The 16972-nt window shown below is 42.7% G+C and overlaps 1 protein-coding gene across 5 annotated transcripts in view; it reads left to right on the top strand.

The window, feature by feature from the left end:
* Positions 1-8241, top strand: part of LOC136627942 (catechol O-methyltransferase-like) — a 63721-nt gene extending 55480 nt beyond the window's left edge. For all 5 annotated transcript variants that reach the window (XM_066603480.1, XM_066603478.1, XM_066603477.1 and 2 more), the window contains exons 4-5: positions 4061-4192; positions 7771-8241. In XM_066603480.1, coding sequence (XP_066459577.1) covers positions 4061-4192; positions 7771-7950 — 312 coding nt within the window. In that variant the 3' untranslated portion in view covers positions 7951-8241. The remainder of the gene's footprint in view (positions 1-4060; positions 4193-7770) is intronic.
* Positions 8242-16972: the final 8731 nt, after the last annotated feature.

Below are 16972 nucleotides of genomic sequence, written 5' to 3'. Positions count from 1 at the left end.
AAATCAAGACATATACAGACAAATACATATAAATTTGACAAATAAAAAACAAAATTGTGAAGAAGCAGATATAGACATAGAACATATCATACCATCAATAGATGTAATACGTACCACTTAACCATGCAGGGAGTCCATGCTGGAAATGACCAAAGGGAGTGTCAGTTAGACTTTATAGGGTACCAGAGTACCGCCCGTTATTGTGATGTCAACCCCTCAGAAGGAATGTAGAATGAAGATTGGTCCTTAGCCCTGTCAATTATCCATTGACAGCTATGAGTCATGCTGTGTGGAGCTCCACCTAGGGTGGGGACCATATGTCATTCAATTTGTAGCTGCCTAGTATCAAAAGAGAGGACGCCGAGCAGTGGATCCGCCCTGCGTCCACGTCATGACGCCATACTGTCACGTGTCATGCGTCACAACGTGACGCGTCATCACGTGATCCGGGCCGCAGCCCGTGATCCAACGTCACAGCTGCCTGCCCTCTATACTCTCAAGGAGGTTGGGACTCTGCACAGCCGGTCAACCCCCACAGCCACGTCATGGCGTCATGCGTCAAAGCGTCACGTGGCACGCGTCAATACATGACACGTCAACACGTGATCAAGGCCGTACATCACAGCGGTCCGCCCATCCACTATAGGGGGCGTGAAGGGACAATCATCGGTCTCTGGATATAAGTCTTAAAGACATCCCTACAATTCCTGAGAAGTAGCGTGCCGAAATCAATGCATAGCTGAATACATCTATCTAAAATAAAATAGTCTTTATGTGCTGCACTGAATGACAATAAAGAGACAGAACAAGGCGTTCTAGAGCTATCAGCATATTGTTCCAGACCCTCAGGAGTACATATGAAAATGAACATGGATCCATGATTGTAAACCTCTAACGGGAATTACCCACAATTACCCTGATAGGATAATAGACATATGGACCACTCTTGTACCAGTATGGACCGACCCAAGGAATATACTATATGAGTTGTTTTGTGAATAAAAAAAAATAGTAGGTGTCGTGTGATGGTTAGCAGACTCATCTTTATTATATAGAAAAAGATAACAGGAAAAAAGATTTTTTCAAGTAGAAAAATATATATTGGGGTGTGACGGGGGGGGGGGGGGGGGGGCTTAGGACTGGTTGAAAAACATGGTCATCCAACGGCATGGAATCTCGCATAATCTGCAAACAAAATTAAAAGCATCCATTGGATACAACATCATAATAAAAACATTAACACAAGGAAGAAAGTAAACTCAACACAATCCCAGGACAGTAGAGAACACCCGAAATTAACCGCATATAGGTATAGAGAAATTAGTTGGAAAAGATACGGGAAGAAAACATCAAGTATAAATTGTAGATTTCAAATAAAGGGCATATAATGATAATCTAAATTCATCCCCTTAGGAATCAGGGTATCCAACTCATGGATCCCCCTAAGTTCCTTTCTTTTTAGTTGTAATTCCCGGTCACCCCCGCAAATGTTGGGGGGGGCATGGTCTATAACGCAGAACCGTAGTTGACTTATTTTGTGTTTCATTTCTGCTAAATGCTTAGGAACAGGTAACGCTATATTGTTATTACGAATCGTGCTCTTATGTTTAGTTATTCGTGTTCTTACTTCGTAGGTTGTCTGTTAACAGGTCACACACTAACTTTTAGGAATGCTGACTTCTAACAGGTGGCACCCAATAGGCATTGTACCATTTTCTATTTGTATATGGTACTTTTATGAAAGCCTATTCACACAGAGCTGATTTGAGGGTCTGCTGTGTCCTTGTTAAGCCACAACACCCATTACTACCTTTTGTGGCATTTTGGTCATTATTTTTATCATTGACTTCTATGGTGAGAAGCCTAGCAATGGATGCTACATGTAAGGCTCTGTTCACATCTCATTACGTGAACACCTACTGTATGTACCAGGAAAGCTCCCACTGCATACATTAAATGCAGCCATATGGCCCCCATGCATCTGGAGCATGCAAAAACAATGCAGTCTGCTGCACTTTGCTATGCAAAGGGATACAAAAAAAGTATACTATGCAGTGTATGTTTTTTTAAATGGCAGATAATGGGCAATGCATGTCATTCTATGCCTATACTGGGGCGTATGTGTTAGCTCTCAATTAGGGCTCGGTTACACGAGTGGAGATCCGCTTTTTTCCGTGTGGAAAAAATCCGCATGACCACGTCCATTGCCACCCATATGTTCGTTCTTTGGTAGGTGCGGTTTTTCGTCTGCACCTGCGGTGCGTTTTTTTCCGCACTAAAAAAAAACGCGCGGATCTCTGCTCGTGTGACTAAGCACTTAGAGATATACTTTGGGGACTGATAAAAATGTGTAATTGCCAATGGAAGAGATAAACATGTATGCACAGAGCCTAAAAAACCCGATTTTCGTTTTTACATATGATACCGTAATATATCTTTTCTTTAACAAAACGTCATTGCAAGGTCACAAAAACCTAGCAAACATATGGATGTATTTTTGTGATGCAACTTGGGAATGTATCTTTATAGGTTAGAAACTATTGAGAAAGCTTTCGTCTGCTTAATACATCCCTAAAAGTTATATACAGTAGTTAGTTAGTAAGCTTGAAAAACAACAGAACAGAATTATCAAATCTACACTATTATGACCGAAAGTATGTGAACTCCGGACCATCACACCAACAAGAACTTGTTTGACATCCCAGCCTCCAGTCTTCTGGACTCCATAGTTAGAAGTACTGTCCATTTACATTAAATCTGTTAGCATGCACTTCTGATGTGGAGGAAAGTGAAAATAAATTCCATATGAGTTAGTTGCCAATCGTCCTAAAGTTAGGAAACAAATTCCTTACAGATATCAGAATAAGCCCCCTAGATCAGTTAGGCTCTGCCCACATCACATCTGTCAGACGTATATGACAAGAGTATTCTCCGATGTGTATGGCACAAGGCATATGTTACCCATAGGCCCTAATCTTAAAAAACATGTACTGCCCATTATGGATTCTTTTGTGGTGGCTCACTCTGTAGGAAATAGCAGCATATTAATAAAAAACAAAATTATATATCGGCGTATACCAGCCCGATGGAGGCCGAACTGGCACCAGACATTGATGTTGCTCATTTCAAACTAGTTACTGCATTTTTTTTCCCACACAATTGACGCGAGCCTTTAAGGCTAACTTCACACGGGCAAGATCGATATCGAGCCGTGAATCACAGCCAGATATCGCGCTCGCCAACATGCGATTTCCCGTAGATGCAAGCCATTTTTAGATCAAAACCACCTCACATAATTTGGGGTAAGGTAGCGAAACCTTGCATCGCTTCACATTCTAGCTCGTGGTTCAATGCTACTGCCTGCCCCAATGGAAAACAATGGGTGATTCGATGCAAGGGCACGACGTGATTGGTTTTCCACATTGCGGTATGTGAAAACATCGCTTATCTGTATGAACCCCATTCAAAAAAATAGGGTTCATATTTGTGCGAGATTTGTGCATCTTGCAATGCACGAAATTTGCTCTTGTGAAGCCAGCCTAAGTCTCTTCAGAATGTGCGCCAAGTTTGCACAACTTTATGCAACTTTTCTGCTCCATCAAATTTTTAAAAACAAATGTAAAAATGGGCACAGTCTCCAAGCAGATGTAGTTTTGGGCTCCAAGTATTAACTGTAGTTAAAAGATGTTACAAATTTGAGGCATAGATTTATTCCTGCTCCTAAAGGCCTTCATGGAAAAAATGTTTGACTGTCTGAGATGTGGAAATGTGATAAATTTAGCAAGGAGTCATGCCCCTTGTAATAAAATTCTTTGTTCTCTCCACTTCAGCATAAAATACAACAGTCTTTTTAGATGCGAGCCAGTATCTGATAAAGCAGTGTCCAAACTGGCTAAGAAAATATACAGCTGTATTAATAGGTGGCTTACTGAGTAAGCTAGAAAGACCTCATGTTGATGTATATTATACAGTTGGTCTGCTGTGTTCTGCCAGTTGAAGAAGGGCGTCATCAGTGGGCATTTACCGGTTTAAAAAAGTCCTCTATTCTTGTCTTTCCAAGGTACAAATAATAGAGGGAAATACGCAAGATATTATCCCCCAGCTGAAGAAGAAATATGAACTGGACACACTGGACTTCGTGTTTGTGGACCACTGGAAGGACAAATACACAGATGATACGAAGCTTTTGGAGGTAAGCTGTGTGCCGTATTGGTTGTGCGTTTACTACTGTAGTTCAGAGAAGACGTGGTTGAAGATTATTGTTAATGCCCAAAAAGTGGTCAGTCCATTTATTTTTCCCATATCAACAGCCAACAATTTGATTACTTCTAGTAACAGCAGGAGTAAGATATAGACTGAGTGGTGTTCTGAATGTTATATAACTAGACTCTATGGGGGACATTCGTAGATGTTTTTACGCCAGTGGGATTTGCACAAAAATTTGGACTTTCTGTCTGCCATTTAAAAAAAAAATGTATGTATGGCTTGTTGGGAGGATGTACGGCCGCCCTGGGGTGACACATTTATGTATAATGTACACCAGAAACGGTCATAAATTATACCAGATATGAACACCAGATTGGATCTGGCGTACATTTCTGTGTAGGCGCACGGAGCTGCCGAGATGCACCTAATATATCAAGAGCCATGTACCTCTTCATATTTCCACTGGTGCACGATACGCTTAATACATGAAGACCAGCATTTCGAATGCTGGTCTTAATATATTTTACCCTAAATGTACTATATAATTGTAACATAATGTATGTAGAAATTAACTATAATGTTGTTGCGCCTCCTGTCAATTATTCGAGGGCGGACAGTAAGCTAGGAGGAAGGGAGACCATTAGTGGCCAGCGCTTTCAAGCCATATTTAGGCACAAAAACAACATTTTAGGTAAATGACAGTAAAAAACAAGTTTGCTAGTTATTACACTGGCTAACGTTGTTGGAAAGGTTAGTTACCGTTTAAGATATTTTGATGTCATAGAAGCTGACATCCATTTATTTTATTGAAACCCCCTTCTAATGCCACCAAAGCAGAGAGAAAGACACTTCTGATGTGGTAGTAGCTCACCTAACAAAGTGTTGTTATGTCACAGCAGTTATTCAATAGTAAAACACTTATGACGCCACATCAGATCACTTGGCTGAACCCTCCTGTGACGTCACAACAGCTCACAGAAATACGGTTGTAAAGTTACTGCAGATTATCCGTCAGACACCCACTTGTGAGGTCACAGAATTTACCTGTACTATGTGCCACTTACTAAAATGTTATTAGCAGTTCAGCACGTAGTCTTGTTCTGTAAAGCACCGCTCCCTTGTTCATTCAATCCTATTCACTGTGAGCATGGCACCTCACTCATCAACATGGCTGCTGATAGAGGGTCACGTGTCCCAACAGGTCCATCAGCAGCCTTCAGGAAACACAGATGGGAAAAGAGCTTTAGAACAAGATCAGAAAAAGTACTGTTAGATAAACACATGACAAACATGGCAATCCTCATGGAACATTGTATTATATAGATTTCCTTATGTATATCTGGTATAATATTATAATAATATATTTTTTAAAGTGTGTAGAATTCAAAATTATTGCGCTAGAAATAATTTTTAAAAAGTAATTGAATAGAATAGTTAATTTAATAAAAACCTCCTTCAGGCTTCCTTCACATACTTGCTTTGTCATTTGTAAAAAAAACAAGATTTCATGTTTTTGTGTATTGTTTTTTTTTTACAAGCTTTTTTGGGGGGGGGGGTTTAGTCACACATTTGTGATATGCAGGTTTTTTTCTGCTATAGGGAATAGAGAGGAGCGAGCATACTTGGTAAGGACAGATACTCAAGCAAGTATCGTCCTTACCGAGTTCTTGCCTGCTCGGCCGCAAAGATTCGGGTGCCTGTGGGGGGGGGGGGGCGGGGGAAAGCGGGGGAGAACGGGAGAGGGATCTCTCTCTCTCTTCCCCCCGCTCCCTCCTGCTCACTTCCCCAGCACAGCGCTCACCCCCGCCAGCACCCGAATCTTTGCGAGCAGGCAGGTACTCGGTAAGGACGATACTCGCTCGAGTATCTGTTCTTACCGAGTACGCTCACTCATCTCTAATAGGAAGTCTATAGGAAAATGCCTGAAAAAAAGACATAGCTAAAGCTTGCTGCATTCTGAAAAAAAATGGACCCCAAAAAATACAGCAAAATTGAGGAAAAATGCCACAAAAAGAATACACTGAACTTATATTTTAGACAAGAACACAAAATAGAAAATATGAGGATTGTTAAATTAGAAGACAACTTCAAATCCAAAAGCAACAGGAGGGTGTGGGAATACAAATTTATAGGAGGGTTTGATACTTTTAACACAGGACTGAATCTTTCCAAAGGATTTATGACAGATTAAAATATCAAAAAAATCTGGTCCTGGGATAGCGGGGCACAAGGTCTCTGAACCTACATGATTTTACAGATCATTAAACTTCATACTCTTAGGCCGGCTGCACATGGCAGGGCCGGATTCCACATGTGGAATATGGCCCTGCCAACCGCGGTGTCTGCGCGTACCTGTTCCTTTGAGTTTTCATCTGTCCTGCAGATGGTCCGCATGCTATGGACGGTAATTGCTGTGGATGCGCGGTGCAGATGCCCGCCGTGGATTTTGCAGCAAATATACGTCCGTGGGCAGGAGCCCTTATTTGATTCTCCAAGTCCATTTTGCTAGTTTCACACGGGCAATGCTTCAAAGGTAAAAATTGTGGCCTACTCTATTTTTTCGCGTGCCTTGGAATGCCTCTCCCATTGATTTCAATTGGACCTAAAATACATTGCATTGCTCTCATATGACATGCGCTGTACATGCAAGTGTGATGAGAGGTTTCCTATTGAACTCAGGGGAAAACTCTTCTGATTCTCTATCACAGGAGGATCAGCATTTCACAGAAGCGCTGCGAGGCGTGCTTGCCTAAAAATCACCTTGCATACACGGGTAAAAAGTGTTTCTCGGCCCAATATCGTGTTCGCCTGTGTGATGGTAGCGAGCACGTGATGGTAGCCTCATTCTGTTTCTGAAATCCCAATTAATCATGCTCTTTTGTATGCATGTGTTATCTATCTTCAGAGGTTTTGTTATACCATGCAGATGAAGAGACCTAAGTAGTCTCAAAAGCTTGCGCTGTTAACACCATTTCTTTTTGTTAGTCATTAAAAGGTATGATATCTACAAGATTAATGGTTTCTCTGAGAGCAACAACATTTAGTATAGTCATGAAATATGTTAACCATTGTATAATTGTTACTACATTGGTACGTTCAGGCACGCAAGTCTACTAGATTACTTTATAGTTGTTAACAAGATTTTAATGCCAATTGCTAACAGGCTGGATATTTTGAAATCCAATTCTATATGACGAAGGCTTCCTTCCCATGAGCGTATATCGGCCCGCTGTTTTCACGGTCGGACGATATATGCTATGATGTGATGCATTGGAGTCCAATTCATCAGATCACATGGCCGTATTCCCGTGATGTAAAAGTGCCCGGCTGACGAAAATAATGCCGGGCGTTTTTATGTTACACCCAAAAGATAGTCCTGGAACTATCTTTCGGGCTGGCATACATTGGCTGCTGCATGAAAAGGGCAGCCGATATACGCTCCTGGGAAAGAAGTCTAATCTTGATATTCAGGACCACATGGGTGAACAGGTTAGCTGCTGATTTATTATCACACTGGATGCTTTAATAGTAGTGATTTCACTACCTGTTTTTCTCTTTCTGCAGAAGTGCAACCTGCTTAGAAAAGGCTCAGTAATTCTCGCTGACAACGTCATTGTTCCAGGTGCCCCAGATTTTCTCAAATACGTTCGCTCCTGTGGCCGATATGACTGCACAAACTATCCTTCAGTGCTGGAGTACATGACGGAGAAAGATGCACTAGAAAAGGCCGTATTCAGGGGATAGTCACTGTTTTCTTTTAGAGTATGCAGATACACAGCGGATTTTCTGCTGTATTTGCTGTTGGAAAATCATCAAAATATTACAGCAGTAGCAAAGTGGATGAAATTGTAACTAAACTCATCCGAGGCTGCTTTCACGTGGCCGAGAAAATCGTGTGAGATTTGTGCGTTGCAAGATGCACAAATCTCGTACGCATATGGACCCCATTTTTTTGAATGGGGTCATACACATAAGCAATTTTTTTTCTTTCTTGCATAAAGGAAAAAAATAAAATAAAACAAAACAAAAAAAAAATTGCAACATGATCTATCTTTGGGCGTTTTCTATCGGGCCTGCAAGTCATTGCACGGCGTGTGAGCGCGATGCGAGGTTTCCCACTAGATGTGGTGGTGTATCGCTAATTCCCTGAAGTCATGCAAGGCGTTTTTAACACAAAACCGCCTTGCTTCCGTGCAGACATCGCATGTTGGTGAGAGCGATATCTGAGTTTCACGACCCAATATCACGCTCGCCCGTGGGAAATTAGCCTGACTTTATGGGAAAAATCTACATGGAAATTGGCACACAGGGTTGATTTTAAATTTGCAGCATGTCTATTTATGTTGTGGATTTTCACTGCGGATTTCACTCTTGCAGAGTAAAATCCGTTGCAAATCCACAACATAATCCACATTTAAAATATTTCAACAAAGCTGCAGGGCATCATAAATCATACATCAGGGATAGATAATATCTATCTCATATAACCCATACATATAACAAAACGTCCCTCCTATAATATATATCAAACAGAAGAAAAGTAAACTGGAGTTCAGGACTTATAAAAATATAACTATTTATTACAAATAGAAAAGTCATATATCCAAAAAGAAAAGACGCAGAAAGACACACAAGTATAAAAGCACATTAAATCAAAAAAAGCCCACATAATCACAGGAGTCCCTCAGAGCATAATACAAATCCATATAAATGTATATCATCAGCTATGTCCAGGGTAATAGCCATCAATGCATTTCTAGTAACCCCTGTCCAAAAGGAAAAAGTAAACTGAAAGTCACAGATGATGCAAAAAGTTGTAAATACCTATACAAGTACAAAGCTCCTCAGGATTCCACCATAGTTGGGGAATAGACCCCTGATGCGCATTTCTGACCAGCCTTCTTCAGAGACTTATATGAAACAATATAAGGGCAGACTAGATGGACCATGGTGTCTTGGTTTCTAAAATGCTTATTGCTGATGGATATGCTTTTCCATATACTTTGCAAGAAATTCTGTATATTATCCTTTTTCAATTAACCATGTTTGACCGTAAGGCTCAATTTTATTGACGTGGATTCTGCGTAAAAATGTGTGTTAGAATCTGCATCACATTTACATCCCATGTGATTTTAAATGGCAGTGCACACCCTAGTTCATAGGGTCTGGAATTTGAAATCCTGTTCATGGAAGAAAAGAGTTGACCTGTCAATTCTTGATCCCTTTTCCACGTGGAAACTGCACACAGATTGGCCCCATTGAGTGGGACTAAATCCACATGTGAATCCGTAGCAGAATTCTGAAGCTCAGCCTTGGATTTCTGCCACACATTATTGTGGTAGATACACATTGGAAAAATCCCAGGTGGATATGCCAAATAAAACTGTGTGAACATGCTCTAAAATGATCTGAAAATGAAGGAGTGTCATGAAGTTTATGTAGGGGGAAGTTCACAAATAGCAGATTTTTGAATAGGGTTTGTAAAAAAAACATGCATATTATGAAGATACAATCCTATTCAGATGTATGAAAGGGATTTTCAGCCACACGAATATCTGTAAGAAACCTGCCGTGAGTGAATATACCTAAAAATATACACACACATATGCAGGTTTATAAAATTGCTATTGTATTTACAACAAGCCATCCTGTGAAGCAGAGGCAAAGTTCCCATTAATGTGAATGGCCTGCAATACCAAGTCTGGCCACTGCAGTGATAATGGAGTCATCTGCTTTCTGTAGAAATCAGCTCAGTGCATGAAGTCACTGGCCTGGTGAACAGCTGATCAGCGAGTGTCCTGATCAGTGGATCCCCTCTAATCTACTACTGATGGCCTATCCTAGGAGTAGAACATCAATAGTTTACAACTGGGCAGCTCCTTTAAAGGGGTTGTCTCGCGGCAGCAAGTGGGTCTATACACTTCTGTATGGCCATATTAATGCACTTTGTAATGTACATCGTGCATTAAATATGAGCCATACAGAAGTTATTCACTTACCTGCTCCGTTGCTGGCGTCTCCGTTGCCATGGTTCCGTCTAACTTCGGTGTCTTCTTGCTTTTTTAGACGCGCTTGCGCAGATGCATCTTCTCCCTTCGGCTGGTCTTGGAAGCATCGGCGCTTTGGCTCCGCCCCCTTGTACGCATCATCGCGTAGCTCCGCCCCATGACGTGTGCCGGTTCCAGCCTCCCGATTGGCTGGAATCGGCACGTGATGGGGGCGGAGCTACGCGATGATGCGTACAAGGGGGCGGAGCCAAAACGCCGATGCTTCCAAGACCAGCCGAAGGGAGAAGATGCATCTGCGCAAGCGCGTCTAAGAAAGCAAGAAGACACCGAAGTTAGACGGAACCATGGCAACGGGGACGCTAGCAACGGAGCAGGTAAGTGAATAACTTCTGTATGGCTCATATTTAATGCATGATGTATATTACAAAGTGCATTAATATGGCCATACAGAAGTGTATAGACCCACTTGCTTTCGCGAGACAACCCCTTTAAATAAAGCAATTTCAAAAGTTATTTGTTAGTTTCCTTTGTATGAATGAATTATTGATGATAATCCCTTACATTTTGGTGTCTTAATGTCAGTGGCGTCAATTTAAAATAGCAGCTCACAATACTTTTTCAATAGGTCATTGAGATAAAAGGATATGATAGGGTTAGGCTCAACAAAATCCAAAGTGTACACTGTATGTTTTGCATGAGAGTCAAGCTTAAGTGGGTTTTCTGAATTATAGAAAAAAAAATGACAAAGGACACATAATTGATCCCCCCACCAGTCCAGCGCCACTGCTCTCATCCTCCCCACCAGCCTTTGTTTACTTTGACTGCAGTGACAACTTTCCATATGCAAGTGTGACCCCTTTACTGTTGCATCAACCCTTGAAATATCCGACTGTTAACATGATTTGTATATCTTGCCATACTTATTATATACTACATAGTGTGTCCCCAACAATACTGAGGAAGAGGCACATTGCCTTGAAATGTACCTTCTTATGCTAGTAATATCAATAAACAAAGATGACAATAAATCTGTAGACTTGTGCTTCTCTTATTTTACCGAGTTGCGCCTTACTCGTGACATTCTTTTCATTTTCCAAGGGTGGGCGAATCACCACTTTCATTGGCCACCCCTGCGGGTGCATTGTTCATCTGCGTTGGCTGCACCTGAAGCCCCACAGCAAGGGCTAGCTACGCTTTGGAGAACCTCCCACCACTACGAAATAGTTCCAAACTCCATAATACCCAACAACCACTCATTTACTATTAGGGATACTCCACTCTTTTTTTTTTTACTTGCTACTGCTAAGGCTGCCTGTCCACGGGCAAGTTGTCATGGCGTTATCCGCGGCAATAAACCGGCCGCGAGTAATGCAGTGAACGCTTTCCATAGGATAACTATAGAAAGTGCAGCCCAGCATCCACGAGGGGAGAATCATAGCCATTCTCCGCTCATGGGATTCAAATCACGGTATGCTGCGTTTTTCCGTGGTGAGCCTATCTATCATATAGGCTCACCGCGGAGACTTGTCAGTTCTCCCTCCTGCTCCCGTGCGGCAGCATATCACTAGCGATATTTCACCTTAGCCGTGGACAGGGGGCCTTACTCTAATACAAAGCTATGCGAGTTGCTTTACAACTTATAAGTTGCCGCAACCCACAGATCACAAAAAAAAAAATCGATTGAGTTCAATTTTTGTGATCTGCTGGCCACGATTGCTAGCATATAGCAAACACAGAATCTTATGTTGTCTTTTTACACATCATTATTCATATGCTAGGGGTTTACATATCACTGAAGCAAACTGATTTTTTTAAAGCCTGAGGGAGCAGTCAGTGAAGCTCATAGTGCACTCATGTGAATGAGCATGTGTACGATTCATTGCACGAAAAAGGGCAAGTTGTATCAGATACAGAAAGTTACAGTGAAGAAAGATACCTTCCTTAGCCTCAGGTCTTATGACTGCTCTCCTGCTTCTCTGAGCAGTTTACATTAAAGGGGCTGTCCAAGTTGTAACATCTCAGGACAACCCCTTCCCCATGCAGTAAAATAACATTGTGATGCTCACCTCTCCCTGCTCCCGCTGTGTACTGCACCAGTGTTTGGTCGCCCACTCCGGTCTGTATTTACAGCTGCAGTCCATCTCACTGGGAATAATCGCTGAGCTCTGTTATTGGCTGTGTGACAGCCACTCATCTTTCTGTGTCAATCTGCCACCTTTCTGGACTAGGGAAAGTTGAATGAATCTAGGCAGATGGGTTAAGTGTCAAGCAGAGCTCATCGATATTCATTCCACTGCCTTTCAGACCAATACTACACGGGTCTTTGATGTCCTTTGCTCCTTTTGGGATCAGCAAGGAAGCCCGTGGATTTAGAATGACAGCTGAGAGCTGCCTCTGATTGGGCCATACTGTGCACATCTCCAGCCCCTTTGCCTTCTGTATCACCCCATTACCTATAGTATGCAAGCTCGTTGGAGCCACTCACTCCTACTGTTTTCAGCAATTGATTACTACATGTAACAGTGGTCTTGTTTTATTTCCCCTGTATTGTAAGCGCTGCAGAATATGTTGGTGCCATATAAATAAAGATTATTATTTAAATAATTGGTCCAGGACAAGGCTCCATCCTGCAAAATTGTTCTGTCAACCGCTCTTCAATAAAGTTGGAACACGCATGATGTAGATTATTTATCATTAGTAAAGTCTATGCCTCAAAAGAAATCCATCATAACAACCCAAGGAAGAGACACTAAGTACGAATTGTGGGTTTTTTTGTTGCCGATTCTCTGGAGCCATACTGTACCTCTTTATAGCCGTAGATTTCATATGAAGTCATAAGGACTTTAGTTCCTGAAAAATTGTGGCATGCTCTATTGGATGCCATATGACAGAGAAAATATGGTGCCTTAGAGAGGCATCACTCTGCCATTTCATTGGGGCTTAGGAGTGAGCCTTTTGTGTAGTTGATAATGGCACCACTTTTTACATCAGGTCAGCCCCGAGTTCAAAATTGTACTGCAATTTTCAAGTTCTGTTTTTGCACAAAACAAAAAAAAAACCAAACACAACAGCATCATCTATGTCTCCTGGGCACACTGAGGATTGTGTGTTCCAGACAATAAAATGGCAGAAGAATCTTACAGCCGATGCAATTTTTTACTTTACTTGAAACCATGAATTCATCTTTTTTTCTATGCACCATTTTCATTTGGAAGAGTTTCCCAGGACTTGCCTGGTATAGCAAAACCCCATCAACCAATCAAAGACCAGAAAGATGTGTAGTACTTTATGCTCACACTGATGTTAGGGACCATCTCATCCGTTTCCATTGCTCTCTGGTGCTCTGAAAAGTGTAGTTTTCTGCATTATTCTTTCCTTGGGGGGAAAAGAAAACGGCAATCAGACTGAATCCTGACTTCCCTTACATCCACAGCAGCCCTTGAGTACTGTCAGGATAGATAGAATTTTTGAATTAAAACCTAGAATAAATGAAAAGGCCCCGCCTCCACCTTGCCTATACAGGGGCAGTACTACCACACCCCCATGTGGTTTTTTTTATGTCCTACGATGGAGAAGGACAGATGGTTGTAGATTGACACCATTTTAGGTGCTCCCTAGCATCAAGAGCCTAACCTCCTGTTCCTCATTATTGCTGCTTGTGCTGCAGAATTTATGCAGTATTCCAGGGAACTGCTCTGCTGTAGCAGAGTCTGGTAGATGTTGCTTTCTGTAGGCTGCTACTACAGTAGAAACTTCCGATCCATGATATAGTAGGCACCATCTTGGTAGAGGCTGAAGACCAATCCAGAGGTTGTACATGATGCAAGCTGGAAGAGCAAAGTATCAATTTTTACCTGTGGCATTTTTCTTACAGGAACGGAATCCTGCTTAGAAGGGTGGTATGAATTTGAATGCCACGCGAAACTATTTGGGTATAGGGTAGTTAATTCTTTCCTATGAACCAGGTGCGATATTAGCACTTGGAAGGTGTAACCTATGGAGGTTACTTCTGGGTTGGTTCTATTTACCACCACCTGACCTGTTCCTCTTCCTCCCTATGAGCAGGTTGTGGTGAGAAGAGACTCTGCAGGATGCAGCTCAGACTTTGCTTAGTATAGCACAGTGGCGTAGCTATAGGGGATGCAGAGGATGCGATTGCAGCTGGGCCCAGAAGTCTTAGGGGGCCCATAATGCCTCTTTTCCATATAAGGAGCCCAGTACTATGTATAAAGCGTTATAGTTGGGGGCCCGGTTACAGATTTTGCATTGGGGCCCAGAAGCTTCAACTTACGCCTCTGGTATAGCCAGGTCATAAACTGGACAAATAAGATACTGCCCCCCCCCCCCCCCTGGTTGTCTAGTATTATTTAAAATTTATCTGAATTTCTGTTTACTTTCTTGAATTTTCAGAAACATGTCAGCCACAGGCTCAAGAGAGCAAGTGTCTGCAGGAAGAAAAACGGTCTCAAAAAGAAGATATTTAAACTGCAGAGATCACTTCTCTCCCAGATTGTTACGTTTGTGTGGGCAACCAAGCACCGAGCCCACATGAACAGGACCCGTAGACACTGGTTTAGGGACAACTGGCCCTATACTGCTGGGAGGATGACATAGCCCTACCTAACAAAGCAGAGAGATCGCCTCTATGAAGGCGGCCCCACGCTGGAACCTCGGCCCTGCTCTCCCTGAAGAGGGGACACTCACCACTAGGCGGAACTGACAAAAACTCACCACACAAACCTCGCACTCTACAGCAGATGGAAAAGCTGAATATAAAAAGCGAGGCATTATTTTGTGCATTGGCCAATGAACTTAAAGGTGTTGTCTCGCGGCAGCAAGTGGGGTTATACACTTCTGTATGGCCATATAATGCACTTTGTAATGTACATCGTGCATTAAATATGAGCCATACAGAAGTTATTCACTTACCTGCTCCGTTGCTAGCGTCCCCGTCGCCATGGATCCGTCTAATTCTGATGTCTTCTGGCGTTTTTAGACGGGCTTGTGCAGTCCGTGCTTCTGCCTGGTGAATGGAGCCGCTCGTGCCGGAGAGCTGGTCACCGCGTCGTCACGTGTGCCGATTCCAGCCAATCAGGAGGCTGGAATCGGCAATGGACCGCACAGAGCCCATGGTGCACCATGGGAGAAGATCCGCGGTGCACCATGGGAGAAAACCGCAGTGCATCCCTGGGAAAGGACCGGCGGCCATCTTAGGGAAAAGATTTTTAAAACTTCATATTTCGTCAGATCGGTGAGTAGCAAGCGGTTTAAAAACCACTTTAAAATGCTATTTTATGCCAGGGGGGTGACAGGGGGAATGGGCTAATGTAAAATTTTGATGTTTGCCGTGAGACAACCCCTTTAAGCTGCAAGTTCTTGTGTCTTGCAGTCCTTACTCTAGCAAGACACTACACACACATGGATAGGACACTGTAGACACACACACTGTACATAGAACAATACCGGACTTAAACATGTCTGGCACCATGCGCAGCCCTAACATATGTCGCTGTTGACACCAACATATAGTGCAACACATACCACATAGAACAGGACTGCTCACACCACATGTCTGGCCACGTGCACAGACATACAACACATGTCACTGTTCACACCAGACTACAACAGGTAGTGCATACAACACAGACTCCACCCAGAGCTCACATGCCCACAGATGAAACTCAACAGCGAGTAAAGTGTCCTCATACAAGGGGGAAAGACAGTTAGCCACCGTGCTGACATAGGGAACTGAGTCAGATATCACCCATCTGACACATAAACGAGACACAAGACGTTTGGAGGCCGCACGTGACAGGGGAAGGGAAGAGCGGGTCTGCATATGATACAGACAAGGACTACAGGTGTCCAAACCGTCTTTGGGAAGCAGAGAGACACTAACAGATAGGCATGCAAACACAGCTCTGAGTGGGCACAAGACAGTGATATCCAAACAGTACAATGACCAGCATCAAACACTGAGAAATGCTGGTTTTTATATGCTGCAGACTAAAGGGGAATGGCTGCTGGAGAATACCACACCCAGTCAGCTCAATTAACCCCAACCAGTGATGGTGTGCTCCTGGAACCCAGTAGTAAAACAGATCCCAGCAGCGCAACCTGACACGGATGAGTAGGCATATGCTCGATGCAGGGGTTGTCGCCCGCAAGAGCCAGTTAATGAACCAACAAAGACTGTTGTAATCTGGGTGAAATCATTTGTATAAGATTCCATGTAGGAACTTAAAGATTCCTTTTCACTATACTCAAGGCTTCCAAGATGTCGCCAAAGAAAACTACCACCTAGATTGTTCTCGGAGAAGACATTTGGATAACATATTTTCATCAGCATCATCATCAGTAGGTGAAGAAATGGAAGGAAAACTAACTTCCCACTAGGAAAGATTCACTAATTATTACAGTCCATCTGGTCAATAGACCAGGATGTTGACCTAGGGAAGCATCCGGATCCACCTCAAAGGGTCGAGGGCCTTCATTCTACTGTCATTGCTTTATTCAAAGCATCCTCCACTTTGGAAACATCTGGAAAAAGGGCCTGTCTTTCAAGACGTTTCAAAACAATGTTTCCTATTAAGGAGAAACAAGCAGCTAGATGGAGTCCATCCGCCGAAATGGACATAGCTATTGCAAAGCTGTATCGGCAGACAGTAGTCCAAGCAGAGGATGGATCCAACTTACAGAATCTGATGGCATGCTTAGGCATAGCTAGCTATAAGGCATCATCTGCTCAATGTTCAGTA

The sequence above is a fragment of the Eleutherodactylus coqui genome, chromosome 5 (assembly GCF_035609145.1).
Source record: "Eleutherodactylus coqui strain aEleCoq1 chromosome 5, aEleCoq1.hap1, whole genome shotgun sequence".
Classification (NCBI taxonomy): Eukaryota; Metazoa; Chordata; class Amphibia; order Anura; family Eleutherodactylidae; genus Eleutherodactylus; species Eleutherodactylus coqui.
Note: the sequence above shows the minus strand (reverse complement) of the source record. Positions and strands in the feature narration are given on the sequence as shown.